The 12,468-nt window shown below is 41.8% G+C and overlaps 1 protein-coding gene across 1 annotated transcript in view; it reads right to left on the reverse strand.

Moving 5' to 3' along the window:
- Nucleotides 1–2,340: 2,340 nt before the first annotated feature.
- The window catches only part of pdzrn4 (PDZ domain containing ring finger 4), a 48,280-nt gene continuing 38,152 nt past the window's right edge, over nucleotides 2,341–12,468 (reverse strand). The window contains exons 5-9 of the mRNA XM_034673774.1: nucleotides 10,271–10,333; nucleotides 6,803–6,904; nucleotides 6,485–6,601; nucleotides 4,238–5,287; nucleotides 2,341–4,140 (exon numbers count right to left, since the gene is read on the reverse strand). Of these exons, the coding sequence (XP_034529665.1) occupies nucleotides 3,568–4,140; nucleotides 4,238–5,287; nucleotides 6,485–6,601; nucleotides 6,803–6,904; nucleotides 10,271–10,333 (1,905 nt within the window). The 3' untranslated portion in view covers nucleotides 2,341–3,567. The remainder of the gene's footprint in view (nucleotides 4,141–4,237; nucleotides 5,288–6,484; nucleotides 6,602–6,802; nucleotides 6,905–10,270; nucleotides 10,334–12,468) is intronic.

Below are 12,468 nucleotides of genomic sequence, written 5' to 3' on the forward strand. Positions count from 1 at the left end.
TAGAAATCAAGCCTATGTCACACCACATGATACCTATGTTACAGATCAATATTCAAACACATTCAGTTATCTGTGCTGTGCACATTTGGATTCATTATTTATAATAGTAGGTTTTGCGTAGCCAATTATTCCTCAGTTCCTGCGCTGTTTCTGTCACATAGATAGAACTGGTTGGACATATACATTGAAATGGGTAGTGGGAGTGTGTGCGGTGCTGTTACCTGATTTCACATTATGCATAAAGGGCTTGATATGGGGATGCCAGTCTGATGTCTCTCATTAATTCCTCAGTTCAATGGACTGATGGACTGTGGGCAGTCGTTTCAGATTGACAGGGGATTGGAAGTCTGCACCGGTTTCTCTTTAATGCTCTGAAATGGGAGTGAAGTTTAGCTTTGATGCCTCCTATTGTTAAATGGACACACACCTAGCCTCCACACACACACATAGTCAGGCAGTCATCCCTGTGCAAATACATGAATAGTGTACACTGTAGCATCAGGGTAGATTACTGTGTGCTATCCAGCCATATATAATCTGATTCCCTTTATGATTTCAATGAGTGTGAATATGGAGATCTGGAGGCTTGGTTTGGTACAACAAATAGACAGGTGTGGTGCTTTTCCAGGTGCAGCAATCATTGCAGTTTCTATATTTTTCCCATGTGTTCAATTAGCAATCATTTCTATATAATCACTGACAAACAGACTGTCTTTTTTAGAGTTTAGGGGATTGCACAGTAAGTTGGCAGCACTTTCAAGGATTTTCTTGCAGTTTGTATCTTAGATCGACAGCCAGCCTGCCTCCTCTCATCCTCTGCTCTTTGTGCCTGAGTGTGTGTCAGGCAGAGGATCAAATCTGTTGTTCTCTGCAGGAAGCAAGAGATTTTCTACACAAAGAGTGCATTTTTATTTTAGAGCAGGAGGATTCAAATGTTGCAATTGTGTCTCTCAAATCCGAACATGTAAACAGCTGGCCCCAGCATGCATAATTGATGGAGGATAAGATGAAGACATCTCTTGCTGCGTGCTCAGACGCATTCAGACTGAAGCTCAAAAAACTTCGGAGCCCTCTGTGTTTGACACTAAGCACAGAGGAAGATAACAGAGATACTGTGTAGCAGAGATGGATATCGAGCGCCAAGATCATGTCGTTCCTGTGAAAAAAGGTAACCAGAAGGTCACAGCCATGCACATGCTCGAATCACCAGTTTTCATACAGTAGAGCTGAGAGACAGACACGAATATGGTCAGTTTTAAAAAAAAAAAGACGCACACTAAAATGTAGTTTGTTGCCCTTTAAGAAGAAAGTGTCATGGTAATTGATACAAAAGCCATTAAGAAATGTACACAGAAAACATCTGGTCTCAACCTCATTAAGAGGAAATTACAGGTAACCATCTTATCATCAGGGAACCATGAAGAGTTGTACAAAATTCATGGCTAGGAATTAGGGATGCATCGATTCGATCCTGGTATCGGATATCGGCTAGATCGGACTCAAAAAGCTAGATCGGATATCGGTGACAAAGCGTATATAGTGCCGATCCATATGGCAGATCTATTCATCTCAGTTCTATGCTTTTCTGTGTTTACAACAGACATATGCGTCTCCTACGTCATCAGCGATGACTGGTTTGTGCATTTTTGCCCGGTGGAGCATGATGGAGGATAACTACAGAGGCTCTGCAGTTTAGGAGTATGTCACGCTTCTTTTGCTAACAACTTTGCCTGAAACTTGCAACATGTGCAGTGGTAATGTTTCGATGGATATCAGTCGCACTGAAAAATATAATGGAAGCCCAAAGGAAGAGGTTTATGTCAGCTGTAGCCTACTGCAAAGAATCAAGAAACCCTCTATTAATGGATTCAAAGTGTGAAAAAACGGACAGGTTATTGGATTTAATTGTTCCGGATCCTTGGAATTAAGGGATTCCAGGGATGGTTTAGCACTTGGAACCCAGGTACAGTTCACCATCAAGTCAGAAAAGCCTGAAGTTGCCAAAACATGATTCTACCCTCACATTAAGGAATAGAGATTGTTAAATCAATACCAGGATCGGATCGGCTAGTCTCGGTTTTGGCAGATATCAAAGCCCAGGTATCGGTATCGGGACCTAAAAAGTAGGATCGGTGCATCCCTACTATGATTGCAAAAGCTATTGAGACATTTCAAACAGAAAAATGTCAGGGTTTAACCTCATTGTTGTATGAGAAGAAATCCAAAGTAACCACCAAAGCCTTTAAGATTTATCCTCAGAGCACCATGAACACTTGTAAAACATTCCATGGCAATATTTGTAAATTCTGTGCAAAGAAAAAACTTGCTGTAAACTCTCAATATTTTTTATTATTGTTTTATTACAAACATCACCATTAACAAATACTGAACTCAAGGCCTCTTCAATGAACTTTACAGAGAAAAGCAGCAGGTCTGAGTTAAAAGGCTGCAGTATGATACATTGTTCGACAGCGGCTTGTGTTGGCCTTTCAAGGTTAGCCACTTAATACGGAACATTTATCGGATGGACAAAAATAAAGAGTTACAAATTAATTTACAATAAATATAAATAACATTAAACAATATAAATATGAATTTATTTAACATTTTAAACATAATTCACACATTCATGGTTTGGGTTTGGGTTGACCCAATGGCTACTGGAGTCAGTGTTTGAAATAACCAGGTACAGTCTCTCACCTCTTGCAGAGTTTTTAAGTTTGAGATTGTTAGTTGAGGTAAAACTGTTTCCAAACAGCCCTCCCAGCTCATGGAAAAAATGATATTTTGAATAGCATGAATATATTTCCAGTACTTAATAATTTCTTGGGTGACTCAACAGTGTTTTGATTGAGTTGTTGTCCTTCACAAATGCCACAGTTTCTCATTGCTCTTTGCATTGTAGTGGTATACAATGCAGGCCACAGTACAATCAAATAGTGTCAACTTTGACCTTGGTGATACAAACATAAATAAGAAATTGCAATAAAAGGCTTACAGTACATTGACATTCAGTGTAAAACTTCCTTTACAAAAAGTCACTTAGTTTACAAAGTGTGAAAAATATTGTATTTCCTTTTATATAAAAAAAATGCCACCTTGAACAAGGCAAGTGACGTCGCTTCATATGCAATGAAACAAAAGATTGGAGAGTATAGAGAGACACAATACAATGTATACAAAAGGTTCCTGATGAAGCTGGTAATGGTGCTACACAGCAGCAGTTGTGCATTGTATACATGAAATTAAATTTTCAGTTCATCACCTTTTTTGTGTTTCAGTGCGAACCAAAATGCTACAAAAGCCAACTGCTTTCAGAAGCCAGTGCATTAGCAAAAAGCCAGTGTAAAAACAGTGGAAAGTCATGTCTTCAATGGCTAAGGTTCTGTCAGGAAAGAGTGAAAGACCTGTTAAAACATTCTTAAAGTGATAGTTACAAAGTTGCCACAAGGATGCTACGAAAGTCCAGACCCTTTTTTTGTACATAAAACAGTTGTTCCTTTAACGCAGGCTGCCTGATGATAAACGTGTTCAGTACTTTAAAGTCTGCAGTACTTTATGTGTCCCCTACACAGTTGTGACGGATAGGAAGGCGTTATGTACTTTGGAGCCCTCTGGGACTCTCGCTCCATGACTCATCAGCTCTTGAATCGTCATCCAGTTGTCCAGGATCTTTTTGTTTCTCTTCTTCATCATCTTCTTGTGACTGAGCTCCAAGATATTGATCTCTTTCTTGCCCTCAGCTCCACTGGCTGGCCCCTCCTTTAGACACTCAAGGCGACTCTTTTGCATGAACTCCCTCCTCTTCCTTTGCTCCCTGGCCCGTGCCAAGTGCTGTTTCCTCTCCTCTTTGCTCCAGTAGCGACCCATCTTCATCTCACTCATTGCATCATCATCTGTGGTCATGCCTCCGCTCCTCTCCTCTCGGATCCTAAGCGCCCGTTCCCTTAGGATTCGGTCACGAGCCGGCCTCCGGGCCACATAGCGTGTGCCGTCAGCTCGAACTTTGACCTTCCACTCCAGTCGAGGCTCCCCAGGGCGCCCTCCTCGGTGCACTGGATCTCTGCAGACACTGAGTAGACTCAGCTGGCTCTGGGAATACTCTAGGGACGAGTGTTGTTGTAAAAGCTGCATGTAGCTCTGCAACACAGAGAACATTGTTAAAACAGAATAATCTTCAGAACTGCCAAAGGCAAATCTGCATTGTGTTGATACCTCTCCTCTTGATTGTACCTACCTGAAGTTGCCTGGATCCTCCCTGGCCTGCGTAGGGGGTTGTCTGATAGGGAGAGCCATAGGGAAGCCCCCTCCTGGAATCTCTGGTCCGACCTTTCTTCTCACATTGCTCATCATCTGCAGGAAGGGCAGGGTCCGACTCAGACCTGGAAGGGTTGCTCTGGTCTGGGCTACTTGAGATAACAGGGCCTGGGTCTGCTGGTCTGCCACGACTCGGTGTAGCCTGGGGCTTGGGAATAGGGATGGGGCTGGAAGGTGTGGAAGAAGCCAATCTGAGGTTTTTCTGGTTGGTGACGCTGATATGTCTCTGCAGAGAATGATCAGGAGATCTCTCCATACCAAGCGGTGTCGACCGTGCACTTTCAGCAGTGTTATAGGCACTCGAGCTGTCCTTCTCTCGGATCTTATCGCTGTCCGACCTCTCTGGGTATTCATGGATATCTGCTAACCTGCCATGCCGCATGTGTCCATCCTTTGGACTCCGTCCTGGTGAGGAGGGAGATTGTGAAGGATCCAGCTGGTGGGTCTGACGGAGCTGATGTGCCTGCATGATGCTCTGGCACTCAAGCTCAATGCTACGCAGTTCTTCATTAAGCATCCTCAACTCCTGCTCCATTCCTTTTCCATCTTCTAAAACATCTATGTCTTCTGGATCCACTCCTGCTTGCTCTGTGAGACTACACTCTATACTGTGTCTGATTGAGTACACCCCACACTCGCCTCCATTACGGATTTGACACTTGAGCTCCAGGAGTTGTTGGAAGCGATTTTCTAACCCTAGAACACCTCCACCATTGCGAATACTGAGTACCCCATCATGGCCTTGACCTTTGGACCTCAGACCCTGGGTGTCCGGTGACACTGCAGGTCCTCGTCTTGTGTGTGGATGCTCTGCCCGCCATCGTTCCCTCAGGCAGTGGGCTGGGCTCCTCCTTTGAATTCTAGCTAGAAGAGGTTGGTGCTCTGGACTGTCTGTACTGCGTCCAAACCCACTGTCTTTGTCCTGATTGTTGGAAGAACAGGTAGCAGTGTCTGTTGTTTCTTCTTCGATCTGATGTTAAAAGAAAGAGAACAGTTTCAATTTCAATGACTCTGCACAAGCTTCTTAGGATTAAGGATTCTGTAGAAAATTGTTATGTGTTGATTGCACTCAAAAGCATCCATGTTGGAAAGTTCTGCACCTTAACCATTAATGTCAAATGGCATTCAGGGCCAACACAAGAAGTAGTGTTCATACTATGTTTAGATGTTCAAAGTCAGTCTGTTGAGGTCATGTTGGTTGATGAGCATGTAGTTTACCCAACATGCAACTAGACGCCTCAATTTTCCAACCTCAAAAAGAGTTGTTCCAATACTTAGACCAATGTGGGTATTGGCCACTGGTATTATCTAAGATGTTCTATTGGCAAGTATGCTAGTTAATGCACCAAGCCAATACAACAATTCATAAGCCCCCACCTCAAAACATAAACTACCTGCAGGTTAATTATCATGTGATGAAAAAAATGATGAAAGTGAAATGCTAGCAGAGTTTAAAGTTCGTGGAGCTAGCAAAGCATGGGACGTGTTTAGTTGTGTTTGTAGTTTGTGTGTAGTCTGAGAAGTATTGACCAATCCTGTATCAGCAGGCTTTGCTGTATGCAGGATAAACGGTCCATGTTTAGGATTTCATGACTACCCAGAATGCATCAGAAATCCTGCACGCAAAAGGATGGGTAGTTGTTTAACACTTAATACTGGCCGCACAGGAAATAATGAAAAACTGGTCTCAGTTCTCTTGGGCATGTGTCGCATATCGTTATTATACAATGACCACGATATGTTTGAGAATTTACATCCCTTAATATGGAGGAATGACACCTAAATTGAGGTTTCTGGAATGTATCTGGTATTTGGGAGGAAGTAATGGTATTGGAACATCTCAAACTTAACCATAGCTCAACTGCCAAAGTCATGATCTTTCCCTCACCTGCTGCCAAAAGTTGTTGTTGTTGGCAAAAAGCAAGAGTTGGCATTGAATCTAGGGTTTTAGGGTTTTGCATAATCCTCAGAAATCAGTCAAAAAAAGTTGATAGTTGGGTTGGAAAGATGTTAAGGTTACATTAATCAAATTCTGTGCTCTGAAACTTCTCCCCCCCCCCCAGCACTTCTTATAGATATGTCTAGTCTTTTTTTTTTCTTTCCTGTCAGCCTTTTGACTCTTTTCCATCTCTTGTTTTGACGACTGTCTCCCAGCTCACTCTCTCACCTCGTCTCCCCTGTCATAGTTATGCTCCTTCTGCCTCCTCCTCTCCTCCAGGATCTCCATCTTCAGCTCTTCCACAAGCTGCTGCTGCTCGTCATCCAGCCATACCTCCTCCTCCAGCTGAAAATCACAACATCTCATCAGAAATCTGTCTCTACTTCTCGCTCGCTCCCAGTATTCATGTGTGTGCAACAACTCCAGAAAACCACTCTGACAGTTTGAGGGAAAGGAGAAGGCACTTAGCAGGCAGCTGTTGTTATTTGACATGACATAGGTTGTCAGATAGGTTCACGGAGGCTGTGTATGTGTGTGAGTGTTTACCTGAATTTCTGGTCTTGTCACCAGAAGTATGATGCTCCTTGCGTCTTCACTTGACAGCAAGGCAACGGCTTTCTCTCTGTCTTGCACTTCGCAGCCATTTATCTGTACATCAAAAGACAGGTGTTAGACGGCCATGTTAAGAGGAGTGAACTTGTAGAAAGTCACAGGCACATACTCGAGACAGAGCGATCTATAATTTAACCGTCATCATCTTCAATTAAACTGACATGAAAGAAAAGATGAGCATAATACATGTAACCATTGTTTCCATTTCCACAAGACACACCTTGAGTAATCACATGCTGACACTTCTTTCTTTGTTGTGCTTTCTACCCATTTATCCCCCCTCCATTTGTCTCTTTCAACACTTTACTTTCTTAGTGTGTCTTGTCTACCACCTGTCTTTTCTCCTGTTTTCCATCACCTCCTTCAACTCCATGCATTCCCCAGAAAAGGCACAGATAGACTTGGTAAGGGGAGTCAATTGCAAGTGTGTAGTCCGGCTTCACTACAGTCTGCTCTCACTGCACATCCAGACACACAATTAACTGTTCTTTGACAGGTGGCGTTCATCTTTTCCTCACTAGAGTAATGGGCCTGTCAGAAGAAGATAATAGGGCCAGGGGTACAGCCGGCCCTGCTACCCACAATCACTCACACAACTGGGACACAGAAACACTCGATGAGAAGAGTGATATAGAATAAACAATGAATATGGAGGAGGAGTAATGTTGGTACACTGTCAGGGAATCAAGTTGAAATGTTGCCTACTAAGAGGAAATACAGTAAGAGTACATCAACTTAGCATAAGTTTTTATGTAGAGTGTAAATATTTCAATAGATTTGGTCCATTATTATACTTGTCTTATTTGTAACTCCTGAGAAATAAACATGGGTTAGTCTCGGAGTGAGCATTGTATGAGATAAATATTTCTTACAGTTGTCTTATTCTGAAATCTCAGCTGACAGAGAAATGAGACCAGTGCAAATTCTCAGATTTGTCTCAATACGAAAGGTTAATCTCACAGTTTGAGTTCTTAAAATTGTCTTAGAAGCTCATTCCAAGATCTCAGTTAAGGGAAAGATGAGTTATTCAAGCTCTCTGGAATATTATTTCATGAGATATACAAGATATAGGGTATGTTTTATATACATGGAGTCTGTGCAACTCGCAGAGACGTCAATTTCACAAATAATTCACATCATTCAACATACATTACATCTGAGCTAAAACAGCCAGCCATCCAAAACCTCCAAGTGGGGTTTGAATACATGTAGACGTGTTAACTTAATTTCATCTTGTCAACTAGATACACATAAAATACAATAAAATACAACTGCCCATGGAGTGTATTGAAGGTTGAAACAGTTCAGGTGTTCATTTTTAGAGATACAAATTTAAAACGTGTCTCTGTATTCACATGGTGTTCAAACAACCTTGAGTGAGATGCTCTTTGGAAAAGTTGGAATATTAATTTGGAAAGGACAATTTGGGACCAAACTTTACAAGGTGACAAATTTGACATCATGTTACACAGATACAAGGTGGCCCAAGTACATGTTGGCTCTATTTGGGTGAGTGACTTTGTGTGAATCAATGTAATGCACAAATATTTTTGGAGAATGATTAAAGAGAAATAAAACATTTAATCTGTAGCGTCCATGAAATGAAATCAAACTCCCTAGCCGGGTAATGAGAGCATTTGTGAAGTGCAAGTACACAGCATCAGACCCCATGGTCTTGCTCTTATAATGAGACCAAGATACAGACGAGTTCTAGAGATGATATAGTGCTGGGTGTAGCTGCTACTTAGGACTTTAATTTCCCTGGTAAAACGAGGTGATTAAATATACATATGCTTAGCCAGACTGGAGAAACCAGCAGCTTGGTTATCCTCTTTAAAGACGGCCTTACAGGCAATATGGAGGAGCTACCTCAAGTACACTTGTTCTAGCCAGAGAGAAAAAACGGGAAGAAAGGACTTTCTTTTACTACATTTGGTTTGAGGTAAAGATTACAAAGGATTTAACCTCGGACTGTGTAAAACATGGACGTAGTCTCAGTGACATCAACCATTGGATTCTGAAGAGTGGTTTTGAGACCAAACGATGATGGTCACCGTAATGGAAATGCTTACTGAACCTAACTTTCAGTCAAGCTAAAAGCAGGCGAAGAGGTGGAACCATGTGGGCTCAACTGTCAGTCAAGTCAGCTATGTCCATAATTATATAAATCTGTTCAAGACTCTTACGCTTGTGTGGGCGAGGAAAACCAAGTAGAAACTCAACTGGCACCAACATTAGAGTCTGTAAACTTTTCAAAGCTATAAGTGTTTGCTTACAAAAGGATGTTATGGACTGCACCAACCTCAGGGATCTTTGCTGTTTTATGAGTACCAGCATAACATGGTGCTATATAGAAGATTGTCAGGGGCAAGACCACACCTCAACCACGCCTCTTCCGGCTCTCTTATAAATTCAAACCTATCCCTCTCCTCCCCTTTGCTCTCCAATTCCGCACCTTGCCCTCCCTCTCCTTTCCTTCCCATTTCTTTCTTTCCTACTATTCCTAAGATTCTTAAAGGGGGGTTTGTTGTGCCCATAGACTGTATAAAATATGGATGTAGTATCCGTGACGTCACCCATCTGTTCCTGAGCGCTGTTTTGAAGCAAATCGACAGCGGCAGCCATATTGGAAATGCGGAACTCTACCAGGCAGAGTGTGACGTAAAGGGGCGGAGTTTGAACCTCCTAGCCAACAGCTGTGTTCCCGTCCGGGAGTCAAGTCAGTCATGTCCTTATTTGGGCAAACACTCGTAATCTTAATTTCTTCTAAACCCTCACGTTAGAAAAAAATTTACCCCCAGACAGTGTGTGCCGATAGAGAGACGAGCTTCGTAGAGACAAGCCGTTTTTTGAACCAGGCTGTAAACATGTTTATTAATGCTGCAAAGATCGTCTTTCTCCCATTCATGTCTATGTGGTTTCCAGTGTTTCTGCAGCCAGCCTCAAGCGGATTCTCGATGTATTGCAGTTTATAACACTTATGCATGGGCTTCATAGTTTGAGACCGAAGGTTGCCACTTGGTTGTGCCAGGAAGCAACGGCGGATCCCCTCAACCTTCACCAAACCAGTAATGACAAGAATTTCAATGTCAAATTCACTATTCCAGTTAAATCAATAAATCATTGTCAAATTACATCCTGATGATGGTGTGGTCCTTGCTAGTGAAATGTGTTAGGAAAGAGCAGGGCGCTGATATTTTTGAGTCTGGCTTCAAAAACATCACCAGAAGAAGATGTCAGAGCCTGACGCAGGGGGATATATTTATTGGCTTCACTTGTGTTCAACAGGAGGAGTTTGTCCATCTTTATAAACAGTCACTGGTTGAACCAGTTAGAAGCTGTGTAATTTATTCATACAATCTTATCTAAAAGAGCTTTGCACCCTGAAATAAAAGTACACACCTGTAGAATACGATCTCCTTCTTTGATGCGTCCGTCTCTCGCTGCGATGCTGTTTGGCTCAACCTGCATAAAGAAAAGAACATGAAAATCAGTCATTGTGTTTTTCTGCAGTCTTCAAAAAACATCCCTCGTGCCACTCTCTCAGCACCATTCTCTGATCTCTGCTGTCAAAATAAAGGTCTGTTTCTTTCATGCAGACAAGGTGCCTGTTCCCTCTCTCTCTCTCTGTCTGACAACCTTGTGTTGTTTGAATGATACAGGTGAGTTTTAGAGGCTTCACATTAATACTCTACTTAGGAGCAGGCATGTGACACTGGCTGAGGGAGCATCCAAGTCTTTGACATAATGCAGAAGAGCATTAAGACTGCAGCAGGAGCGAAACCGGAAGAGACAGTTGGGGGGGGGGAAACACACAACTGGAGTCGCGTTCAGCTCAGACGTGATTCTGTCTTCTCTGAACAAATCAACCCTTCACGTTTTGCAAAATGCATCCCAGTGGATCTGCATCAACACTGTGTGAGCCCTTCAATAATCATTTCATACACTTTGTTGTTCTTCCATTCAAGATCAAGAGGGAGAGCTACATGTGGGAAGCAAAAGTGGGAATGTAGAAAATAACTCATGCACTTCCCAAAGTGGCACAAATACTCTGCATGTATACATTTTAATGAGGGGGAATTAGCATTTTTATCAAACAAACAAAATAAATGCATTTCTTCTTCTTCTTCGATCACCGTCCGTTGGGGTTCAGCAGGTGTGGGTGTTGATTGTGGTTTTGTATTAACATCCAGAGTTAAAATTCAAGATACAAGAATGTGAATAGAAAAAAAAGAAAAAAAAGCAAAGTCTAAAAAACACCTGTCAAGTTTTTACAAATTATGCAAGGAGCTCAATCCTCTGCAGATCTGTGCCATGTTCATCCTCTCAGCAGCTGTCTAATCCTCGTAACAGCTCACACACCCTTTCTTTTTATTGTTTGTAACAGGATTGAAAATGCACCTGCAGTCAGTCTAATTCACTCAGTTTGTAATGCTCAAAGCTCCCATAATTCAATCCTTTATTCAGGTTTGTCTGAGAGACTGAAGTAATGTTTTTAATTTGTCTTATCAACAATTTGGCAAGAGGGAGCCTCATTTTTTTCTGAGCTGCAAATGAATTTCCAAAAGGAATCTTTGTAATGTGTCCCGTCTTTATTTTGTGTGTGTTTGGTATTCAGATGGAGTACAGGAAATGGGATAATATGTCATTTAACATGCAGTCTGAGGGAGAGGGGGTTGAAGGTTGTCGCTCAGAGCTAATTAAAGCCTTCAATTAAAACATGTAAAAGGAGGAGGAATGAGAATGACAGGACGGGAATCACATTTCAAACCCGACTTCCTCCTTGGCCATGCGTGGCTCATTCAGAGTTGATATTTGACTGGCAAACATTTCTGTCTGCTTCTTCTCTAATTCAGTTCGTCTTGCTCTCCGCGTCAGGATGTAAAGATGGGAAATTCAAATGGGATTTCATGCGATCTTTTAATAACGAGGAGGGGGACTGATCATGGGAGCCTGAGCTTGATCGAAAGAACATGCAGGGTTTTCTATATCAGACCTCATCAGGGCTTACACTCCAGCGCACATCATTTTATTTTACAGAAGAGTAAATACGTTTTGTGAGGGATAATTATGTGGTAGAAAGAAGCAATTACTATTGAAATCCAAAAACAGTTTACAGGGCCCCATCATTCTAAAAGTTCAGCCTGCCGAAGAGTGGTTCAATTTCGCAAATCCACTGTATTTGTTACCTAGAACAGGTAATTCAATGTTCATATAGTTCCAGTTTCTGAAAGTAAACTTGATGGGATCAATCTAATCCATGTTCAAAAGATTACAATATTTGGATTCCAGTGTTCTATATGGGATTATATCTGACATACTTTGTCCACAGGGGGTGCTAAAGCCAACACAAACCAAAAGATCCTCACAGCTGTTTGAATCAAATATTTCAAGTTTGATATTAAGAGCTGTTTAGTGAAATATTTATGGAAGTATATTCCATCTTCTACTTTATCAAAGTAAATCAGTAAAACAAGAGCAAAATACAACAATTGTCTAAAATATCAACATCATAAAAATGTTGTTTTGTTTGACCTACTTGAACATTTTGTTTCTTTAATCCAGCCTGAACCCAGCCCTCTGCTGGGATCAGGATAATC

The sequence above is a fragment of the Notolabrus celidotus genome, chromosome 21, assembly GCF_009762535.1.
Source record: "Notolabrus celidotus isolate fNotCel1 chromosome 21, fNotCel1.pri, whole genome shotgun sequence".
NCBI classification, from domain to species: domain Eukaryota; kingdom Metazoa; phylum Chordata; class Actinopteri; order Labriformes; family Labridae; genus Notolabrus; species Notolabrus celidotus.